At 45.3% G+C, this 23,300-nt stretch overlaps 1 protein-coding gene across 2 annotated transcripts in view; it reads right to left on the reverse strand.

Moving 5' to 3' along the window:
* The window catches only part of SERAC1 (serine active site containing 1), a gene marked incomplete at its 3' end in the record, with an annotated part of 32,125 nt that extends 8,897 nt beyond the window's left edge, over positions 1–23,228 (reverse strand). Inside the window, exons 1-11 of one of the 2 annotated variants that reach the window (XM_080941535.1) lie at positions 23,113–23,228; positions 18,214–18,305; positions 15,870–15,906; positions 14,884–15,020; positions 13,413–13,502; positions 11,967–12,101; positions 11,488–11,609; positions 9,789–9,917; positions 7,048–7,161; positions 5,745–5,907; positions 3,906–4,056 (exon numbers count right to left, since the gene is read on the reverse strand). In XM_080941535.1, coding sequence (XP_080797661.1) covers positions 3,906–4,056; positions 5,745–5,907; positions 7,048–7,161; positions 9,789–9,917; positions 11,488–11,609; positions 11,967–12,101; positions 13,413–13,502; positions 14,884–15,020; positions 15,870–15,906; positions 18,214–18,304 — 1,169 coding nt within the window. In that variant the 5' untranslated portion in view covers position 18,305; positions 23,113–23,228. The remainder of the gene's footprint in view (positions 1–3,905; positions 4,057–5,744; positions 5,908–7,047; positions 7,162–9,788; positions 9,918–11,487; positions 11,610–11,966; positions 12,102–13,412; positions 13,503–14,883; positions 15,021–15,869; positions 15,907–18,213; positions 18,306–23,112) is intronic. The other variant, XM_080941536.1, reaches the window with a different exon arrangement.
* Between the last annotated feature and the right edge of the window lie 72 nt (positions 23,229–23,300).

Below are 23,300 nucleotides of genomic sequence, written 5' to 3' on the forward strand. Positions count from 1 at the left end.
TTTATCAACACAGGGTTGCTGAGGGAATCCAGGAACCGTGGCCGGGACAGCGCATTGACTGCTCCTTCAGTGAAGAGAGACACAGTTAAGTAGACCAACCGCAGCGTCTATAATGAACTCCATGATTCAGCCTGTGAGTGTCACCACCACGAGATTATCTGCCAAGTAACCAGTTGAGGTATTTATGAAGTTAGACAAGAATACGCTAATATAAGGACAAAGTCACTGGACATGAGAAATGTCAGGGGACATCCACAGGACATGCAGTGGCCTCATGGGGAAACCCAAGACAACACGCCTCATTCCAGGGTAGGAAGGAGACTTATGGGTGGGTCATCCAGCACCTTGACCTCCCTCAACAGTTTTTGTAACAGCCAGGACACTCTGAGTCATGAAGGTGGAGACGAGAGGGGGCTGCTCCCAGAACCAGTGCGTAAATCTCATCCAAACTCAAATCCCACCAGCTAGCCTAGAAGCACACAATGCTCAGGGAAGAGAGAAACAAAGACACTAAAGTGGGAAATGCAAATTCAAGGAAAGGGAACATCTTTACAGAAAAACTACCATTTTGTACTCCAGCTGGCTTAATGTTTAGTAACGACATTAATCCAAACGGTTAGAAATGGGAACCGTTTGACATTGCTTATTTTGTGTGTTCCTGTATGTGCACTAAAAGTCCTGGGCAGAAGCAAACATCATAAGTGAAATTTAAACTCACTAAACTAAGGATAAAATTGCCAATTAATTATTAATTATTACTAATACACTAATGGAGGTTTAGAAAACTACCATTTTAAAACATTTTTAAAAAAAAAGAAAGAAAATTTTAGAGGTTGTATCAAAACCACAGATGAAGTCTAAAGAATGTCACTTTTCTCAGCCCTCCCCCTCCCTCTCCAGTGACCCCATGTGGACACAGGACTAGATGAGCTAAAGGGATGATCAGCCCACTGCCTCACTCCCGAGATAAGCACTGGACTGACAGCCGAGCTGTGCGGCTCAAGGCCCTCTGGGAATTTTCAGAATTACTGACCACCCACCGACGTATGAAGTAGGGTATTCTGACTGGACGTTTCTCACAGTGGGCAGAGGCATCAGCCCAAGCTGTGGCTGAGGCTTCACTGTTGGCCACTGTGTCTTCTCCTGGCTCCTCTCACATCTCAGACACAACATTACTGTGACTTTGTCCCAACTGTTGTCCTAGTCTGTGCTCACTGTCGATGGAAAGCTGCGCCACCTGTGTCCTGGGCTCTAACTATAGGATTTTAGGAATTTGGACTGTTTCTCCTAAGCCCAGGAAGGCTGCTGTCTCAGCATCATGCCCCCTAAAGTGCAGATATGTGTAAGAATTACCTAACTGAAATGAAACAAAAAAAAAAGTTACAAAAGATACACCTTAAATCTAGGTAATATGAAATTTATTCAAGAAAATAGCAAGAATAAAAGATTTTAGAGTTTAACCAAACTAAAAGGTGATTCTAATTTAATTCATTTTTGTTAAAATTTTTGATTCTCACCTCTTTTTAAACTGGCTAATTTGCTTTGCTTTATATGTTTTAACATAAAGGTTGCATTATCTTGGTTTAGCAATGTAGATGTTTCTATGTGCTACTGAAATACATTATTCGATATGTATACATGATAAAGCTCTCCCACTAAGTAATCAGTTCGCATTAGCCCCTAACTGATGGCATCAATTAGTCACAAGGAAGGGGACGTGAGGATAAAAGCTTCAACTGTAGCAACACCAGCACGCCAGGCTCCGCTGCCCACAGTGTGCCTGTTAAAGACACAAGTAATGGGACAGAAAATCCCATGGGTGTGGCATTGGGAAGGGTTAATTAAGGAGCCAGTAGCCCAAAGCTTCATCTTCGTGGCCCAGGGGGCTCTGCTGTCCTCGGAGTGCAAGGTGACTGGAAGCCTAGGACAATAACTTACCCTGTGCCTTCAGCTCTGAGGAGTGTAAAGGGGGTGAGGTCACTGGGGTGGGCTCTCCATGGCCCAGAGTAAGGAGAGAAAGTGGATCCAAACGGAAAGCTGGTAGGTTTAGCAAAGGCTACAGCACCCCTGCTATCAGGACTTAACTGCTCACTAATTATTTATAGGGCAAGAAAATATATTTCTTGTTGTTTTGATTTTCCAGACAGGATTTCTCTGTGTAGCCTGGGATACCCTGGAACTCACTCTGTAGACCAGGCTGGCCTTAAACACCAAGATCAACCTGCCTTTGCCTCCTGAGCCTGGCTAGGAAAATATTTTTCCAAACTCCAAAGTTCTACATATAGAAACCTAAAACACAAAGGAGCTATCAAGTATGAGAAAGAAGTATAAAGCACTAAAATAGCTTTTGGTTAAATCAAGGCTGAAAGCAAGGGGGACTCTTCGCCCTGAGAATCAGCAAGGTAAATAGGTTCTGTTCCAACAGTTTTCTACAAAGTAGAAAAGGGGACAGTCCCTCAGGTGGCAGTGTGACCTAAGGTGCAAGCAGGTCCAGGTTAAACAGTGTGCACCCTGTGTGTGTGTGGGTATATGTATGTATGCGTGTATGCGTGTGCACATGTGCAGAACTAAAAGGAATGAGACCTCATTTACAAAAGCTGAAAGGTGGCTGAGGGACCCCAGCTTCTCTCCTTAATCAGTGGACCTTTCAAACCTTCAGGATTTGACTGGTTGGTTTGTTTTACTGAACTAAACAGGAACCAACACTACCACGGTACACCACTAGGGGGCGGTCCTTGCACCACACATTTCCTCTCTTGAGCAGGCTTTTCAAAACAAATGAGGACCTTTTGGTTTTGATTTTGTTTTACAGAAATGTTTTTAAGGTGTAAAGAAAAAAGTAACAATTTGATATGATTCAAATGCCTCCAAATAGGCCCCAGCATCTCCATCAGTCAAAAGCTAAAATGTCCCCAGGAGATGGTGACACTTTGAAATTTCCCCGCTTTGCTGTCCCCCCACCTACCTAATGCTCTCACCAGAATATTGGGTAAATGTATTTACTTGTGACTCTCTTCTTGTTTTGTGACTCTAAGAGGCTGGCTTTGGAATATGTCACCCCAGGCCGCCAAAAGCTCACCGGAGACACAGTCCATTCGAACTCTCCCTCCTGCTGTGGTGTGAGCGGACTGCACTGGCCAGTACAACATTTTATTTGCCACTAGACTGAGCCAATAAATCCATTTTTCTTTTTGCAGAGGCCTTTTGAAAAGAGATCTGCTGACAGCTAGACCGTGACCCTCAGTGGCCTTGAGTCTGTGAGTTTGTCAGGTTCTCCCATGATGGGGGTGATTTCTCACCCTGGCTCCCCAGCACAAAGCCCTGGCCCTGCTCCCAGGACCCTGCTTCCTTCTTATCCTGCCTCACTCCCATCTGAAGAGTGGAACAGAGCTCCCCCAGAAAGGAGTTTCTGGGGCAGACACCCCAAGCTGATGGTCATGGGAGTGGGTTCTTACAGCCCCTTCATCCCTCCAAACGGAAATGGCGTCAGAGGGAGGGGCCTGAACTGTCTCCCCTTCAGTCTTTATGCACCACTTCCTGCAGCCAGACAGAAGGAGCTGCTGGAGACAGAGGCCACTGCACCGTGAGGGATACGGGAGGCCTGGAGAGCCCCAGGGACAGACGACCCGAGGGGCCTCCTTGCCCACACGCCTCCTCCATCCCTGGCATTCTTAAGTCAGCCTAGGGGTGGACAGTATTTCTTAGATCCTGACTCCAAGTCTCTTCTCACAGGAATCAGGAAGAGTAGAAAAAAAAAAAAGGCTGGCCAGCCTGCAGCTAGCTATGGCGTGGTCTAGGATCCCCTCTGGAGGTTTTTCCCCTCTTTCATTTGCACATGAGATCACTTTCCAGTTTAAAAACAAAAAGTAACAAACCAATGGCCGTTTAAATCCTCATGAGCTCACCTTGTCCGACACTGGGGATGGAGCACATACACTCCATCCTGGTATTTCTCACCCACGGTTTCTCGGTCCAGGTTAGCCAGGGTTCTGGCAGCGTGGGAAGCCTCCATAATGTGGCAGGATTTCAAGGCTTCTGCCATGAGGGAGACCCAGCCTGAGGAAAGAACAGATACTCTGAATCCAAGATAGTCTCAGCTGCAGAGATGCTTCAAGGTCTGTGTGGCTAGGGAAGCCGGATGCCCCAGCTCAATCCTGTCCTAAGAACCTCTGAGTCTCATAGCACAAAGCTGTGATGTCTCAACCACAGCTCTCTGAGGGGTCACTAAGTAGGGAGTGTGCAAGTGGCCTCTTCCTACACAGAAAATAAACACAGCAATTACTGCGGGTGAACAAAACGCTGTCACGGTCTGCTCTAAAGAGGACTCTAAAAATCGGCGGGCTGAAATCCATCCACAACCCTGACTGCAAGCAAGGAAACTATTTCTTAATGAATGAATTTGATGAACTTCTTATCACACCTAGAATTCAGAAAGGAAAAATACTACTTTTTTATTTTAAGAAGAAACGGAGGAAGTGTGGGTAACAGCTTGATTTCAGTATGTGTACAAAAGTGCACGCATGCGCACAGGAACACTGGAAGATCTGGAAAGATCTGGAAGCCAAACTCATCAGGAGACGGATGAGTGCAAGAGGGCGCTGCCTGTTTTCATATGTTCAAGTGCCTACCTGTGTATCATGCATGTATGTACATATATAATATCCACATATATTACAGCGGAATCTGGGCCTTGAGGTCAGACAACTGAAACAAGCGAGGTTCAAATCAAATGTAAGTTTCTGCCTTCAGAAGATATATTTAAAAAAAAAAATCAGTGCTGCCTGGCTATAGGTCCAGAACTCAGCAGGCAGAGACAATTTCAGGATTATCAGGAGCTCAGGGTCATCCTCAGCTACTGAGTGAGTTCAAGGCCAGCCTGGAGAGGGGGAGAGAAAAAGGGAAATAAAGAGTAGCTTTGATGCCTCCAAGAGCTGAAAACTATGTGGAAGTGACAGAGGCCGTGGTTAGTCCTAAAACCGTGTAGATGGGACAGAGGCCGTGGTTAGTCCTAATAGGGTAACATATTGGTCATTTCGTGCTTTTCAGAAAGTTTTGATTTCTGGATTTGATTCCATTAAAATTCAAGTCTACTGATCTGGGATTGAAGAGACAGATCAGATGTTAAGAGCACTGGCTGCCCTTCCAGAGGACACAGGTCCTCAGTTGGTGGCTCTGTTTTTGAATGTTCAGGTGTGGCCTTGGTGGAGAATGGGTATCTCTGGGGTGTGGCCTTGGTGGAGAATGGGTATCTCTGAGGTGGCCTCGGGTGTTCAGTCTCACTGCACATCTAGTTCACACTCCCTGCTTCATGCTTATAGTTCAGGTTGTGTGCTCTCAGTTTGCCTCTCCTGCCTCATGTCTGTCTCTTGATGCCATGCCTCTGGACTCTGATCCCACTGGAACTGTAAGTCAAATAACTTCCTCCCTAAAGAGTCCCTGAACATGATGGGTTTGTTTGTTTACTAGTTTTTTTTTTTTTTTTTAAACGTCAGATCCCCTGGAACTGGAGTTAAAGACAATTGTGAACTGCTGCCAACCACTCAACAAACTTCATGTTGAAGCCTGCTCTCCTCCACGGTTCTATATCCCAGTCCTTAGTGGGGAATGCTGACAACCCTAGCGGCATGTTGCAAAGGACCCAAGAAACCCTAAGTAGAGCTTTAAATCTATTGAAAAATAATGTAGCGTAAGGCGGGGGAGTGTTAGAGCGAAGCTCTGGCACACTGAGCACACAAAGCTGTTACCTGAGTGGACGATAGCAGGGTGAAGATGCTCATTCAAAGCCATGTTCCCAATAATCCTCATGACGCTTCTCTGTATTTTGGGGCAGTTCTTGTGAAGGTGGTAGAGCCTCTGCAGGAGTTGCAAGCCCCCGCCTGCTTCAATGTGGTCACAGTGTGAGGGTATCTAACACAAGGTGAAAGAGCTCCAGTTACATTGCACAATTCAACTCATGCCTCCCAAGGTGAGTTCCCACATCCATTCCCCCACCCCATCCCCGTGCTGCGACACTGTAGTTACTCTCATTCCTGCTTAGTTTCTACTGTTCAGGTAAGAATGAAAATGACCTTACAGAGACATGCACTTTGGTCAGATTAGAGTGTCAAGCTCAGAATCTCAAGGGTGTGGGCAAAGATGCCAATCAAAAATGCAAATTCCTGCACTGCACACCAGGTCTGCTTAGGTTAAATTATCGCTGGCAACTGGACACTGTGCCCAACTTGCTTCCAAGTGGTGCTTATATGGCACTTGTGGATAACACCAGGCTTTTGTCTTTTTTTATTATTAAATCAAACTCTAGCTGGGCATAGTGGCACACACACACACAGGGATACATAACAAGAGCCTGTCTAATAAATAAAAAAGCAAAGGCACCACAATGCCTAGAAATTGTCAGGACTCATAACTTAGATATGCAGCCATGGACTGTTTGCCTTTCCTCTCTATCTGTTCTACCTTCTACAGCTGATGGATATCTTAATGGAAGTTAACTATCCAACGCTAAGTGTCAAATGATCTTAGGAAAGGAGAAGACAGCATAAACCAAAGACAAAAGGTACCTTTAGAGCGTGAACTGCTCCTTATGTGTGATTATGAATTGTTTAAAATGTGTAAAAAGAGACTAGAGAGATGGCTCAGTGGTTAAAAGCACTGTTTACCGCTCCTACAAAGGACCCAGGTTCAATTCCTAGCACCACATGGTGGAATTTGTAACTGCAAAAACGTGGAATCCAATGCCCTCTTCTGTCCTCCAAGGGCATCAGGCATACACATGGTGCACAAGCGTACATGCAGACAAAGCACCCATGCACAAACATAAGTTGTTTAAATATGTAATAAAAATGAATGCTTTGGTCCAAATTATTCATTTTAACAGCTAAAAGTGGATTTTAAAAAATATATTTTTGTTAATTATTTGAGAATGTACTTTGATGATATTCATTGTGCCTCCCATAGCTCCTCAAAAGATGCACCCCCTGTGCCTCCCCAACTAACAAATTCATATCCAACTAACTATGAAAAACTCTATTGTGGAGTGCAAGTTACCTCCGAATGCTTTACTATGGCTTCTAAACAGATCATTTCTACCGTGGCTGAGGGAACTTTTCCAAAGCTTTCCGCGTAAGGAAGTCCATTTCCTCCAAAGCACCATAGTCCTCCCTGAGGTTAAGACAAAGAGTTTACAAACTCACCTTCTTGTTAACAATCCGTGTACTACATACAAATTAGAGAGTTCAAGTATGTAAATGTCTCAAATGCTTTGGAAACTTAAAGGGGATGTTATGCAAATGAAAACTTCGGCTTATTAGAATAGAAAAGACACCGAGTAATTCCTGGAACAAGTCTGACATCTTTTCTTGTGTCCTCTCGTGGAAGTCAAGTCTTTATCAACTGGCCTCAGTGTCCTGGTGTCATCTCACTCAGCAGACTCTAGTTCAGACAGATTAGGACAACAGACAACTGAAAGCCTAAATAAAAAAAAAATTTTAAAGAAAAAAGATTCACCGAACAAAAATATTAAAAACATGGTGGCTTTTAATTCTTCCCAGTTGAAAGTGAAGCTCACGAGGAGAGTAAGTGTAGTTAGGGGGATAGGGAGACAGCACAGTAGGTAAAGGGCTTGTTGCACAATCACGAGAAAGTGAGTTCAGATCCTCAGTACCCATGGAAAAACGTAGGTGGTACACATCCATTACCCTGATTCTGTGTGTGTGGGGGGGGCACACCCAGATCCTTGCTGGCCAGCCAGTCTAACTGAATTGGCAAGCTGAAGATACAAGGAGACACTGTCTCAAAAAGCAAGGTAAAGGGGTTGGAGAGACACTCAGTGATTAAGAGTACTGGCTGCTCTTCCAGAGGTCCTGGATTCAAATCCCAGCAACCACATGGTGGCTCACAACTGTCTGTAACTCCAGTTCCGGGGGAATCTGACACTCTCACACAGACATACATATTGACAAAGCATGAATATACATAACATTTTTTAAGAGTTTGAAGTAGTTGAAAATCCCTAATATTGTCCAATACACACACACACACACACACACTCACAAAAGAATATATCATGAATCATGAAGAGTGGCAAGTACTAACGGATGCTAGGTACTATGCCATTATCCAGAGTCATGGTGATGGCAATGGTGCTGAGGAGCACTGTCAACACTCATGAGACTATAGGCTTCAGCCCAGCTTTGCCCTCTGACCTCTGACCTGTGTAAAGGTCAGCCTTCACCCCCTTTGCTAATGGGCAGGCTTCACACACTACAACTGTCTACGGCATGTTCCTGCTAACCCTGCTTCTGACATGCAAGCAGCTATGCTGGTAATTAGCCTGTTCAAGCCTTCAACACTGAAGATAAAGGGCTTGGGTTATAACACGGAGCAGGACGCCTTTGGGGGATTTTGGAAAAATAAATAAATAAATAAATAAAAAGGAGCAGTTCCTACAAATGTTTGTAAGATCACTCTGGCTACACCGAAAAGAAACCTCACACATCTAGGAAAATGCACAAAATCCTTCAAATGCTTTTGGACACAGAAAAGCTCTAAGGAAAAAAAAATAAGAAAAGAAAAGAAATCAAGAGCAGACGCCCTGGGTGCTAGAACTGGAGAAGATGTGAAACCCAGGAGACGAGCGAGGACAGAAGTGCCTGAAAGCCCTCGGCTGTGCTCGGTGTAGAAGATGCCTCCTTAGGTCTCACTTGGGCTACATCTGAGATCTCCACCAAAAGCAAGGACGTGAAATGCCCTTCTAAGAGACGACAGGCCAGAGTGGCAGAGCTGTGAGAAGAGAATCCTGTAGACAGTCTCCGTTCTGCATGCTGCTTTGCAGAAGATGCTGGCCCCAGACTTCAGTGTGGAGCCTCAATTGAAAACTAACAAAATGTCTTAACCAACAAACTGTCACATCAACCATGGTCCTTGAGCCATCTTACAAAGGACTGGAAATGAGGTAGGCAAGAGACAGCTGTGCTTCTGAGGTGCAGAAAGCCTATTTGTGGTTAAACATTTGACGTCGTGGGCACGTTGCTCCTGAAATGTCAAAATCTAGGGCACTAATAACGGGTCTGTGTCCTCCTCTTTGGAAGGTTTTCTAGAGAATCATGGGCATAAATTCTGTAAAAAGGAGGGCTTATCCACTACAATGTAGATAGGGAAAGGGTCACTTTACTCCATGAATATACCACCAACCTTATAAATCAAAAACTTCTTTAAAATCTGCAACACAGAGACTATGCTAACCCTAACCTCTGCAGCTCCCTGCAGCTGCTGACAGCTGTACACACGAAAGGCTGCAACTTATGCAAATGGGCGGATGCTGTGCCGTTCCCTGAGAGGAGAATCAGAGGGTTAGGGCTGGGTTAAGGGAGGCCAGGTTTGATCCAATAAATTCAAGATTCTTGTATACTCCAAGGAGAGGGGGCTGAATAGTCAAATCTAGAGTTCGGGTTAGAACAGGCCATGTCTACAGCATGCTAGGCAAGCATTCCGTCACTGAGCTATTGATTCTCAATAGCTCCTGACCATTGATTCTCAAGGTGCAATACCAGAGTTTGCTCCTGCAATGCTGCAAATGAGCTCATAACCTGAGCTAACTTCTGTAACCTGGATCTTTCTTATACACATCTATGTTTACCTTTCTGTGATTTCCCAACACTATGCAGCCCAGTGCGGAGTACCGTGTCCGTAACTGGGAAAATGACTGAGCCCAGCTGCGAGCCCCAGCATAATATCTTGGAAAAGTGTTCAAACACTCAAACCATTTGCTGAATAAGATAGAAGCAGACCTTCTGTGCGGCCAGGCTCTGGCTGCTTTCACTAAGAGCCAAGGATGTAAAATACTGGAGACACTCGTCAAGCTCTGTCTGAGGTAAAGAAGCCAGCAAATGCCTGAGTTCTTCTTCAGTGGAGGAGTCCTGAAACAAAACACAGACAAAGTCTTCAGGCACAAACTCCTCAACCGAGTGAACAAGATTAGCCGAAGATTCAGGGCCAGGATATGCACACAGGTAAGGAGGGGGACGAGCACCGGTTGCGATCTGGAATGTACTCACCCACCAAAGTGAAGGCACACCACCATTTATTCTCAGTTCTTTGCTTCCACGCCTGCTACCACATTTAAAGACACATTACAGGGGCCGGAGGGACGGTTTAGTAGTTAAGAGCATGGACTGCTTTTGCAGAGGATGTGGGTTTGGTTCTCAGCATCCATGTGATAGCTCACAACCACCTACACCTCCAGCTCCAGGAGACCAGATGCCCTCTTCTGCTCTCTCCAGGCACCCAGCATACATGTGGTATATGTATATACATGCAGACCCCATACATACTCATAAAATCTTAAAAATACACAATCCAAAAAAAAAAAAAAAGGCTGTTAAAAATCGTAACTCAATGTTTACCTTAGAACTTCTTGATATCTTGACTCAAAATGAACTGTAGCCTTACTAACTGAAGATATCCTTAAGTCTGGAGTGTGTTAAGATTTCATTTTTCTTGATAATTAATACCTTCTAAATTTAATTTCTATTTTTTTTTCTGATATCCTTAAGTCAAATTTCAGTTTTGTTTTCTTCTCTAAAGAAGGTGCTCAAGAAACATGCTTCTGGGGCTGGAGAGGTGGCTCAGTGGTTAAGAGCACTGGCTGCTCTTCCAGAGGTCCTGAGTTCAAATCCCGGCATCCACACGGTGGCTCACAACCATCTATGAGATCTGATGCCCTCTTCTGGCATGCAGGCATATACACAGGTAGAATACTGTATACATAATAATTTTTTTAAAAGCATGCTTCTGACTATGGTTCTCACCAAGGGTATTTCTAATCCCCAGGGGATATTTAGCAATGACTGGAAACAACTTTCTTTGCTACAACTTGGGGGACTCCTGTCATCGTAGGAGCAGAAACCAGGAATGCTTCTAAATGTCCTAGAATCTGCAGAACGGCCTCTCCCAGTAAACAGTGAGCGACCGAAGATGTCAGGGAGCTCAGGTTCAGTAAAACCTGGTCTATTACACTGCAAAGCAGCCTGCAGAGATGACTCGGCGTTTAGGAGCGCGCAGGGTGACTCAGTGGTTAGGAGCATGCATCCGGTGGCTTACAACCACCTGTAACCTGCTGCCCTCTTCTGAGCCCCCTAGACACTAACACTCACATGCACACACCCACATCCAGGTCCACACACATAATTAACAAGAAAATAAATCTTAAAGTAGTAACAAAAAAAAAAAAAGCTTAGTACAGGTCCCCTCTTGTGAATACTGACAAACTGTGGAGTTACCTAGAACAGACTGTCTCCACCCACAAAGGCAGTAGACAAGGGGAAACAGCCCTCATGAGGATCACAACTCTGGAAACTAGGACTTCTGCTCTGTGTCTAGTTCACCTGCTCTTCAAAATCAGGCGCCAGCTTGTTGTGGAAGTTTATCGGAACCCACCCTGGGAACATGAGTTAGTGTTTTTAATTCCTTGGTAACATGCTTGCTTACTTCTTTTAAAGACGGCAAAGGAGGGGGTGGGAGAAAAAAGCGAAGATCACTTTCTTTGCTCCGTGCCAAACCAATAAGGGTCCTCGGGTCACAGGCTTGAGCAATTATCCTGTACTGGTAGTCTGTTAGGAAAATACAGTTTTGTTAACATCAAGGTTAACCTCAAAGCATCACAAGATTAAATAAACAACTACTTGAAAGCACCCCGTTCTTAGCTATTCTACAACTCTGTAACTCCAAACTTTCCAAGTACTTTTCACTACTCAGCAGGTTTTCCAGTTTATCGTGAGCTTTTCCTCAAATGTTTGAATGTGTATAGGTGTGTGTGTGTGTGTGTGTGTGTGGTGTGTGTGGTGTGCATGTTTATGTGTATAGGTTTTCATATTAAGACTGCTGCATCCTTTTCCTTCCCCGTAGCATATCTTCCCGCATACAGCAGAGAACACAGATGACTAAGCACACCCCATGGTCCACATTACCATGCCAGTGGTGAGCCTCTGACATTTCCCGCACAGCCTCCAGCCGAGCTGCGAGATCGTCCTCCCGGCTCCTCCTCAGGAGCAGCCACACTGAACAGTCATGATCTTCTATGTCAACCGTGCTGAAGGAGCCTGCTACAGGAGTGCGACACACAGACAGACAGCAGTATAAACAGCTAAGACAACATTTGTGTGTGTGTGTGTGTGGTACACACATATGTGCACAGTTGTGTGTACGCCATATGCATTAATATCTCTGTGTCAGTCTCCCCTTGAAGTAGCTCACCAATCCTGCTGGCTGGCCAGTAAATGCCACAGTTTCTCCTATCTCTGTCTCCCAAGCGCTGAGACTGCAGGCTGGTACTGTAATCATGCACTGGCTTTTTATGTAAGTTCTAGATTATCTAAGCTCAGATCCTCATACATGACGGGAAAGCACTTTACTGACTGAGCCATCTTCCCAGCTCCAGAAATTTCAATATTCGCTGTTATACTGGATGGTAACCTCATAGTTGGAAACTGTAATGGAAACATTAAAAACAGATTCGAAGGATGACTGGGTGTTTGATCTTAGCTCTGTCATATTGTTTTTTTTATATTTACAGCATGTATTATGTGTACTTTTATTTAATGTTCTATGTTAACTTTTCTTTTTTTAAAATATTTAAATATTTATTTATTTATTTAAAGTACATCATAGTTATCTTCAGACACATCAGAGGAGGGCATCAGATCCCATTACAGATTACTGTGAGCCACCATGTGGTTGCTGGGATTTAACTCAGGACCTCTGGAAGAGCAGTCAGTGCTCTTAACCGCTGAGCCATCTCTCCAGCCCCCTATGTTCACTTTTCATATGTGGTCATTTTTTTTCTCTTTCCCACTAAAACTTGTTTTTGAAGAAGATTCGATATAAAAAGGTCCTTATCACATCTAGCACCAGCAACTGTCACGCTGCCAGACTGAACCATCTGCATGCATGTAAGCCACCTATGCAGACATGACAACTTTTTCCCTTCCAGGTTCTTATCATCCTCTGCGTAGCCCTGGCTGTCCTGGAACCACTCTGTGGACCAGGTGGCCTCTGGAGTCCTGGGATTAAAGGTATGGACAACTATGCCTGGCCAGCACAGCATTTTAAAGCTGACTCCAAACTGGAGCCTTGATAATATGAGAAAACATGGGAGTGATTTTCTCACAAATTTTAAATTCTAACTATTTTATAAAAGAATATTCACTCTCCGCAATCACTTAATTATCTTAATTACGGACACAAAAATGGAAAAAAAACTGTCCAAAGCCCTTAAGCTGTAAAATTAAACATAGCCAAGAGGAAGTTCTTCAGCCAGCTTCTTATAGTTAACGAAACATAAGAGTGTGTTTCAGTCTTGGTTGGTTGTTCACACGACTTTCAGATCACTGATGAGGACCCGTGACAACACGTACCAGCAAATGGGCTCCGCAGTACCCTGGCTGCTGCTGCCAACACTTTTCTTACTGCTCTGTGAAGTTCTTTTCTTGCCTGCCAAACAATCCCTAAAACAATGGCAGCAAATAAGACCAAATGTGCACTTTTGATATCACACTCCAACCCTTCAAAAAGAATTACAGGCTCCAAAGTTTAACATAGAGACCATAAAAATAATGCCACCTGTGACCTCTTATTGCCACTGTAAGTAGAGACACATTCCCACTGTGTTGTGGGAACACAGAACGCTTCGGACTCAGAACAAGGTCAGGGAGAAAGAGAACAAAGTGAGAAAGTAGCTACAGCAGGCCCCGTGAAGAACACAACTGACCAATATTCAGAGTGTTTCCTGTAAATAGCTGGCCTACCACAGAACTTGGAAAACACATTAGGAATGAGCGTGAGCCTCACCAGACAGGTAAAGGCGTAGTAACAATCTCCGTAACTGAAATCTCCGTACCTGAGACGGTAAGTAGCCCAGATGGATGTTGGAGGCCAAGGAGGTAGTGTGATGACGCTGGCTCACAAGGAGCCCACCCCATGCAGGGGCTCTGACCTGCTCAGAGGAACATGAGGGCTGGCATTCTAGAATAGCTACAAGGCAGAGTAAAGTGAGGGCTCACCAAGATGCCCAGAGCCAAAGAGACCCTCCTCTGAGCCAAAATCTCACCTCTACAGAGTAGCCAAGGGGCCAGCATACAACCTTGACTGGAGGAACTGTCTAACTCCCGTGGACAGACCGCTCAGTGTTCCTAACAGATCGCAGCAACAAAACAATTGAATGCACTTTGCTCAATCTGCTACTTGAGCTCAGCTGCATGAGTCACCCCCTACAGTATCATAGTCTCTGCGCTGAACGGCAAAAGAAAGCATTTGCGAAACAGCTGATGGCTCCCAGGGAACAGGGAACCCAGAGCTGGACACAAGGGCAAGGGGCCAGTCCTTTGTTCTAAAAGAGCTGAAGACTTGGAGAAACACAGAAGCCCCAAATCTGGGTTTGCTTCAGTAAGAGTGGCCTCCGTAGGCTCAGATATTTGAATGCTTAGTCACCAAGGACTGGTACTCTGATAGAATTGGGAGGATTAGGAGGTGTGGCCTTGTGGAGTGGGTGTGGCCTTGCTGGAGGAAGTATGCTACTGGGGGTGGGCTCAGCCTCTGCCAGTCAACAGATCAGGATATAGCTCTCAGCTACTGCTTCAGCACCTGCCTGCCTGCTGCCACGCTCCCATGGTGTCAATGGACTGAGCCTCTGGAACTGTGAGGAAGACCCCAGTTCAATGCTTCCTTTTATAAGTGTTGTCTTGGTCATGGTCTTCTTCACTGCAATCGAGCCATGACTAAAACCTGGGAGCCTGGATCCAAAAGGCTCTGCTGAGAATGCTGAGTGTATTTGTCGAAACTGGACTCAAAACAGACCCATTTCTAAATTCTATGTGGCATGAAACTTACCACGGTTGTCTAACTTGTCTACAGGAACTTTGTGCACATAGATGTAAGACTTCATTTTTTCTCTTTCCACCACCTGAGTGTCCAACATTAAAGACTTTTTCAGGGCCAGCACTTCGTATGTAATAAATAAAGACCCCCTAAAATAGAAACAAAAAGTTCCTCACAAATCAGGATCTAAATATGACTCAATAGCTCCTCAGTGAACTGCTTTCTATCTTACTAGGAAACTACTTTAATAATGCGCAAGTGTCACTTTACATGTTTATACACACACATATGTACATATGTGTATACATTCACCTCAGTTTAAAATAACAAGTGGCTCACGGCCTTAATCCCAGAACTCAGGTGGCAAAGTCAGGGCGGATCTCTGAATTGGAGGCCAGACTGGTCTATGTAGCAAGTTCTAGGACAGCCAGGGTTACACAGAGAAACCCTGCCTTGAAAAACAAAACAACCAACAACAAGCGAATACAACCCTCCCCGCCCCCGGCAAGTGGCCAGACGATTATATCCAAGCAAGAAGCACGAGAAGAGCAACCCACAGTTCTCGCTCTTTCCCCTCTCACAGGAGCAATGATCATGATGTCCCTGTCCCCACTGTGGGTCTGCCACCTGAGTGCACACCCTAAACACAGTGCTCGGTTCAGCCTGACTTTGAACTCCGTGTGTACAGACTCAGGCTAGGTATGTTCTTTCAACCAGCCTTATGTTCGTGTGACTCGTTCACACTACTGTCTGTCTGTACAGGTCCCTCACAACATAAATACACTTACCACAACTTACATATCTACTCCTGCACACGGACACCCATGACATCGTTAGTGTGACTCTATTCTGTACAATGTCATTACTCACATTTATGTTCACCCTTCTGATATTCCACACCCCATGGGTCCTTATGCCTCTACAAGTCTCTTCTGTAAAAATCTCCAACAAGAGTATCACGATGCCATTCACACTGGAGGGAAGGCACCAGTACTTACCCTACAATGAGGGATCCAGTAAATCTTATTATATTTCCTTCAAAAAGAAAGAGATTGCATTACATATTACCTTGATTATCAGTGACTATTGATGCATGGCTGCCCTGAGTAAAACATGATTTATACTCATGGCTCCCACACTTATCCCTCAAGCTCCTGGTCTACTACCCCAACCAAATCAAAAGAGATCAGGCCCAGCCACAGCTACACAGCCAGGATCACAGGCCCACTGAGCGTAACTAGAATGAGCTTCTGTGGCCAGAGGCAAGATGGGGTCAGGTGGGGTCACCAAGCTTACCAGCACCTTCACTCAGGGACTCTCAAGTGGGAATACTAAAATGACCTTTCCCCCAAGTAACCATACTGCCCTGGGTAGCTTAAGCGGCAGAGATTGCATGGCCCCATCTAAAATATTGGCAATAAAATTTACACTTGTGTTTGGACCTTGGAAACATCTTACACACACACACGCATACACACACACACACACATGTATGTATGTATGTATGTATATATGTATGTATGTGTTTATATAGATATAGATTTAAAATATTACTAGCAGATAGGTGCTTATCCAATCCTAGACTGCTGAGCAGGAAGGCTGGCCATGTACTAAAGCCAGACTCTTCCCCAGGAACTCACAGGCTCCACAGGATCTACCACAGGGATGAGAAGGTTTGCAGAAGCAATGCAGATTTCCTGACTGGGGCTCTCTGGGACAGTCTGACTACAAGATGGCCCTCTGGTGTCCTCTGGAGATCCGGGGAGCAGCCAATGTTTTCTTCTCTGCTGCCACTGCCTGTGCCTCTACTAGACTCCCTGTGTCTCTCAACACTGGGCATCAGGCAGGAGCTGGTGCTTCAGGCACATGCTCCTCCCCTAGACTGCTTCTTCCCAATCTTCATGCCTGTCTCCTCTGCTCTGCCCCAGTAAAAGTCAATGTGGAACCTGCAGTTCACAGTCCTGGAAATACTCAAGTAGGGAAGAGAAAAGCCTTCTCTGTTCTCTCTACTGCTCCTGCTTCTTTTAAGTTTACAACTCAGAAGCAGAATTACCTGGGGAAAAAAGAATCCACTGCAAACAGAGGCACATGTATGAGAGCGCGCACACGCATGCGCTCTCCCTCTCTCTCTCATGTACAGGAGCACAGGCCCATGCACGGTACATGAAGGCCAGAGGAGGACATCTACCCGGCTCTGTTCTGCTGACAAGGGTCTCTCACAGGACCCGGAGGCTAGACTGGCAGCCAGCAAGCCCATTACCTCTGTTCCACACTTCTCAGTCCTGGAGTGACAGGTGCACGTACTACACCAGCTTTTCACTTATGTGGGTGCTGGGGATTTGAACTCAGATCCTCATGCCTGCACAGTCAACCCTCTTAAACACTAAGCCTCCGTGCCAGCCCAACAGACATTTTGTTTTGTATTGTTTGGGGAGACAGGGTCTGACTGTGTAACGCTGGCTAGCCTGCTTTCACTGTTTAGAGCGGCCCCTATCCACCTGCTTCTCTCCCGAGCTCTAGGATTAAAGGCTTGCTCCACCCACCCAATTCCAACAGGTCTGTCTTAAAGCATCAAAGGGACATCCTCGTACTCAACACCATAATCTCAGGGCTGAAAACAGCACCTGGTGCGCGGTAGACAGTCAATACATGCTTACCGACGAATAAATGAAGGGGGCATGAACAACCAGCCTTGTCCTACAAATAAGACAATCAGTGCTGGAGAGGTATGTTATTTCATCCCGCTGCTCAACAAGCAGAGCCGGAACTTCTCCTGCATGCCACAGATGGCTATACCCGGTGGGACAGAGATGATCATGACACTGCCCTCTGAGCTTAATCTACGGGAGCAGCCAGATGACAAACCAAGTTCTACACTGACTCAACTGCATGGCCCAGACGGTCAGGGAAAGTTCTGGAAAGAGAGCTAGGCAACAGTGTGTGTGGCATAAATCAGGGCAGAGCCCATGCCTGAAGTGTGAGGTAAATGTGGGTGGATCCCACGCCTCCACAGGACAAGGAGGATATTCTCTGTGCTCAGACTGTGTTCCCAGAACCTGGTAGAGGTTCCTGACTCCACAGGAGTTAGGTAAATGTGTGCTGGATGAAAACACAGCTGTGATTAAGTTAGGAAAGATGAATATGAACAACTGATTGGCCAGCACAATTTTTGGCTCATGTATGGCTCTGGACTTACAGACTTAGTGTGAATCGTTACTACAGAAAGACATAAGCAAACAAGAGACTCAGCGTTGTCTACTGGCTCTGTAGCGCTTTCCAGGAAAGCGTTCACAATCCCATCACTATTTCTAAGAAAAAATGAAGGCCTGGAGCTGTACTCACGGATGTTTCTCCAGGACATGTGACTTTTTGATGGGGGAGCAAAGGTTCCTATCCTTCTGCAGCAGATGACACAGTAGGCAGCAAGGGACATCCTGTGTCGGAAAGTGGAGCAAGGTTAACTTAATATATACTTAAAACCTTTTCTTTTGACTCAAAGGACATATCATCACCACAGGCCACCTGCAGTCAGATTACTCAAATAAAATAAAATAAGCCCAAGAAAAAAAATTACCTTAAGGGTTTCACCCCGAAAGCAAACCAGACTTTACTACAATTGTGAGTGGGAATTAATAGGAAACCAGGAAAATGCAGATATATACAATACAGTACATATCTACTCTGGATAAATGAAGGCCCAGCAGCCATAGAGAGAACAGAAAGTTCCCACGAAGGCAGCTGAGGAACGCTAGCTGAGAACCAGCCCCAAATGACCCTACAGCGCTTCTCTGCTAAGTAATGAACGGCAGTGTGGGCCCTCTGGCCTTGGGATGAAGCATGCTGCTGCAATGAGCCAACACACGCAGTTTCTAAAGAGTCCTTTTTATTTTATAAACTGTTTCTCCGAGACAGGGTCTCTTACATAACCCTGGCTGTCCTAGAACTCACAGTGTAGACCAGGCTGACCTTGAACTCACAGAAATCAATTGCCTCTGCCTCCTGAGCACTTTTTTATAAATAAAAGTCTCTGTGTTGAAACTCCATTTTGGTGCCCAGCCCTTGAGGTAGTTCATTTGACTAAGCTTTATAATCTGTGATCAAAAGCTCATCTTACCGGACTTTTCCTGTGAAGAGTCCTGTGTGTTCTGATCTATGATGTGTGTCAAAGATCTGACTGGACTGTCACACATATTTCAGACTGATGGGCTTACACACAGACTTTAGAGTTTCATTTTCCAGGCTAGAGAGATGGCTCAGCGGTTAAGAGCACTGACTGCTCTTCCAGAGGTTCTGAGTTCAATTCCCAGCAACCTTATGGTGGCTCACAACCATCTGTAATGGGATCCGACCGAAGAGAGTGACAGTTTATTAACATATATAAAAATAAATAAATCCTTAAAATAAAAGTTTCAATTTCCAAGGCAGAAGAGACGGTTCAGCCAGTAAAATATTTGCAGGAAACGCTGAGGGCCTGAGTTTGGATCCCTAGCATGTGTGTTACAAGCTTGGGGCAGCAGCAGGTGCCTATGAGCCCAGCTCAGTGCAAGCAGAAGCAGGTTTCCTGGGGTTTGGGGGTGTCCTTCAAGTCTAATAACCAAATTGGTGAACCCCAGGTTTGGTGAGAGACCCTGTCTCAAAAAATAAGCTGGAGCAAAGGAAATCATTCAGTGAAGGTAAAGGTGCCTGGACCAAGCTCAATACCCTGAGTACAACCCTGGAGAGCCACACAGTGGAGAGAATCAACTCCTGAAAGCTGTTCTCTGACCCTCAGCTGCTGTGGCACGTTTGCTCCCCAACCCCACATAAATACTAAATAAAATAGGGAGAAAAGTTTTCTTAAAATAAGGTACAGGGTGATCAAGGATGATTGTCATTGATATCCACACCACTGTGCTCATGTGTGTATACACACACACACACACACACACACACACTCAGAATTCTAATGTCCATTTATTTGTGCTGCTGGTAAAACTGAGTTTCACACTTTTTCCTGGGCTTCATAAGAAGACATTTTCCAGTCTTCAAGACTATCCCATCAAAGCTCAGCTAACCCATAGAGAGTGGGATTAATTCTCAAATGGATTTCTCCCGACTTCTACATTATTCTTAGCTTAATTCCACCATGGTTAAAAGCAAACTTCAGAAGTCCGATTCTTGAAAACGGCGGGTCTGTCTTACGGCACAGAATAAGCCCTATTTTGATGACTGCCCCAGATGTGCTTTGAAAGAACAGGTACTTTCTACAACGGGTGCTCTGCAAATGTCTATCAGGACAAACTGTGAGCGCTTCTCAGGTTCCCCCCTCTTGCCAGTTTTGTCGATTCTAACTATTGAGAGAGGGTGAACCTATTCTGTTGTGGGATGTGCGGGTATGCCACGTTCACTGGGCAGAGCAGAGACAGACAGAAATGGCCAATTCACAGATCTTTAATAAAATGCAGATTCCTAGATAACTGGTTGTGTTTGCCCAGCATTACAAGACTAAACCCAGTGTTTTCCTTACTGAAAACTCTGAGGGAATTCATTTGCAGCCTCAGATGGGTTTTTCAAAGATTTGTTTATAACATATATTAAATATAATGTTTATATATAATTAGCCATCATGTGCTTTCTGGGACTTGAACTTGGCTGAGCCACCTCTGCAGCCCAGAATCTCACATTTTTAATGTGATGCATTTCTAGACACCTTTAGTTTTGAATGCCATCATAAACAGTGTCTCTGTTACTAAAATTCCTGGTCATTAGTGCTGCTATAAAGAAGTTCAATTTCGAAATCTTCCTGATGGTCATCCATTGCTGACAATTCCTACCCAAAGTAACCCTTGGGGCCCTGTCACATCCCCATCTAGGTATCTTTCTGTTCATCTGTTTATCTAGAGTCTCTTTGTTCCCAGTAAATTAATTACCTGTTCACCTGTGCGCCACAATTGTCTAGAAGAGTGTGTGGCGCACATCAGGTGCTCAGGGATGTCTAGAGGATCCCAGTCAGTAAAAGAGCAGAAAGATTTTGAGGTGAGCCTAAGAGATACAACCATTTGCATTTGCAAGGTGGAGTTCAGGTTCCTCCCAGGTGAGTCCAGAACCTGCCACTCAAAGGCAGAGTTCATGCACCCACCAACTGAGAGTTGGAGGACTGATTTTTTTTTCTTGCTTGCTTTTGCTTTTTGTTTTTTTTTTTTTTTTTCATAAGACAAGGTTTCTTTGTGTAACATCCCTGGAACTACAGATCCCGTAGTTACGGAACTCCTTTTCGAACTCAAAGATCCCCCTGAGTGCTGAATTGAAGACCTATATTACCACTGCCCAGCCAGAGGACTGGTTTGTCCCCCCACTACCCCCAAAGGGGAGAATGTAGGCCAAAAGGAAATAAGCAAAAAGACACTTGAGAAGATTAAACCTGGGGCAGCTTTAAAAGAGTGCGCTCATGGTTCCTAAAGAGGTGAGCTCTCCCCCTAAGTATGGCAGAAGCAGAGTCCATACGATGGACAGCTGTCTTGTTTGGGGAGACAGAGGGTGTAGAGTGATTAAAGAACAGGGAAGGGTGCTCCTGTGCCCAGTTGGAAATGGGCCCTGAGTCTAAATTAATTCTCCATTTTAGACCTATAATATGATCCGGCTGCACCACTTCTGGGTATATAACCAAAAGAGTCAAAGTCAGATCGGTCCAGAGATACCAGCACATCAGTCCTTTACTGACACACTCACTGTTCCTGTTAGCCAAATGTGCAATCAGCCCAGGTGTCCAGTGGAGCAAACAGATAAAGAAAATGCTACGGAGTCTCATTCAGCCATGAAGGAGAATTCGAGGTCAACACCTGAAGGAACATGGTACAAGAGGTGGTCATGATGCTAAGTGAAATAAGCTAGGCCCAAAATGACAAATACCGCATGTGTTCCCTCATATTTGTAATTTAGAGAGAGCGTGCATGCGTGCGTGCGGCATGAGAGAAAAAGGTGGACTCCCAGGGTAATGGAAGGACGAAGAGGTGGTAAGGGGGCAGAAATGGTAATGGGGTTTGTTATTTCTATGTCTGAAAACACCATAGTGGCTCATTTGAGTATAGTTATTCTCACTTAACGCAGACAAACAAAACGACTCCCTACCCTTGTCTGTATTTTAATTTTAACGACTAGTACTGCCAACATTTCCAGATATTTTAATCCTCTGGATAAAATGATATTTAGACCTCACTTCTGTTTGTCTAATACACTGTAAAATTTGAGCACTTGCAGCCTTTGTGGAAACTTCAGGTCACAGGCGGATAGTTCTGAAGTGAGAGTCCCCTTAGATGTCACTATTTATGGGAAGGATGTCTGAATCCTCTTAAACTATGTGAAAGAAGAATGAAACGAAATCAGCTTTTCTACAAAATAAACGACAACAACAATTTAAAAAGTGGGGTACAGTGGATGTGGGGAAAAAATAACAAGAGGGCCCAGGGGATGGTAAGACGGCTCAGCAAATATGCACTTTCTTGTTGACAAGCCTGATGAATAGTTCGATCCTAGACATTCACGTGCTGGAAGAGAATGAACTTCAAATTGTCCTCTGACCTCTTGTGCACTGGGACATATGCATGACATGCCCAGCCCACATACAGACATGCACTAAAAACATTCTTAAGAAAAAAAACAAGTCCGAGGAGCTGGGAAGGAAACAAGTGGAAGGGCGACGAGGCTGGTTAAAGGAAGAAACATGCGTAAAGCAAAAATCAGCATGAGTTTAAATGTGGAAATATAATTTGACCTAAGTATCAAGAAGCTACAACTACCTCCTGTCTCAGCTGCTGAGAACTCAGCTCCATTAAATCTACAGATCCGAATTTGGGAATGGGATTAACTTCAGAACCTTCTGGAGGCCTTCATTTTAAAATGACCGTAATTGGGATTAGATAACCTATCAGCATTTCAACTACGTAATCTCTCGGGTCAGAGAAGAGCGAGACGGGTCTGACTCAGGTGTGGCTCGTGAGAACACAGAGCCCAGGATGGTGCACCTTCCTTGCAGGTGCTCTTCTCCAAGCCTCGGGGGACAACCAGCGCGGCGCAATGAACAATCAAGAAAAGGGTCAGAATCAGTCCCGAGGTGCCGCGGCGGATCACCGGGTCCCTCCGGGGCCGCGCGACCTTAGTGTCCATGCAGGACTACGGCCCTCCTCGTCCGGAGCTCCGGCTGCACCCTTGCCCTCCCTCTCGTCCATCCGTCTGTTCGTCCGTCTGTCCGTTCGCCCGTCCTACCTGCCGGCTCAAGGACCTTGGCAGCCCGGACCGATCGAGGTGGAATCCGCCAGCTACAGAGCCCACCCTCTGCTGCCACTAGTAACCTGCGCCCTAGCCCAGGGGCAGTGGGCACGTGACCCCGCCTCTAAGCGCTTGGCCCCGCCCTTAGACCCCGCCCTTAGGCCGCGCTCCTAGAGAGTCGCCCC

This window comes from Micromys minutus (genome assembly GCF_963924665.1).
Source record: "Micromys minutus genome assembly, chromosome: 30".
NCBI lineage: Eukaryota > Metazoa > Chordata > Mammalia > Rodentia > Muridae > Micromys > Micromys minutus.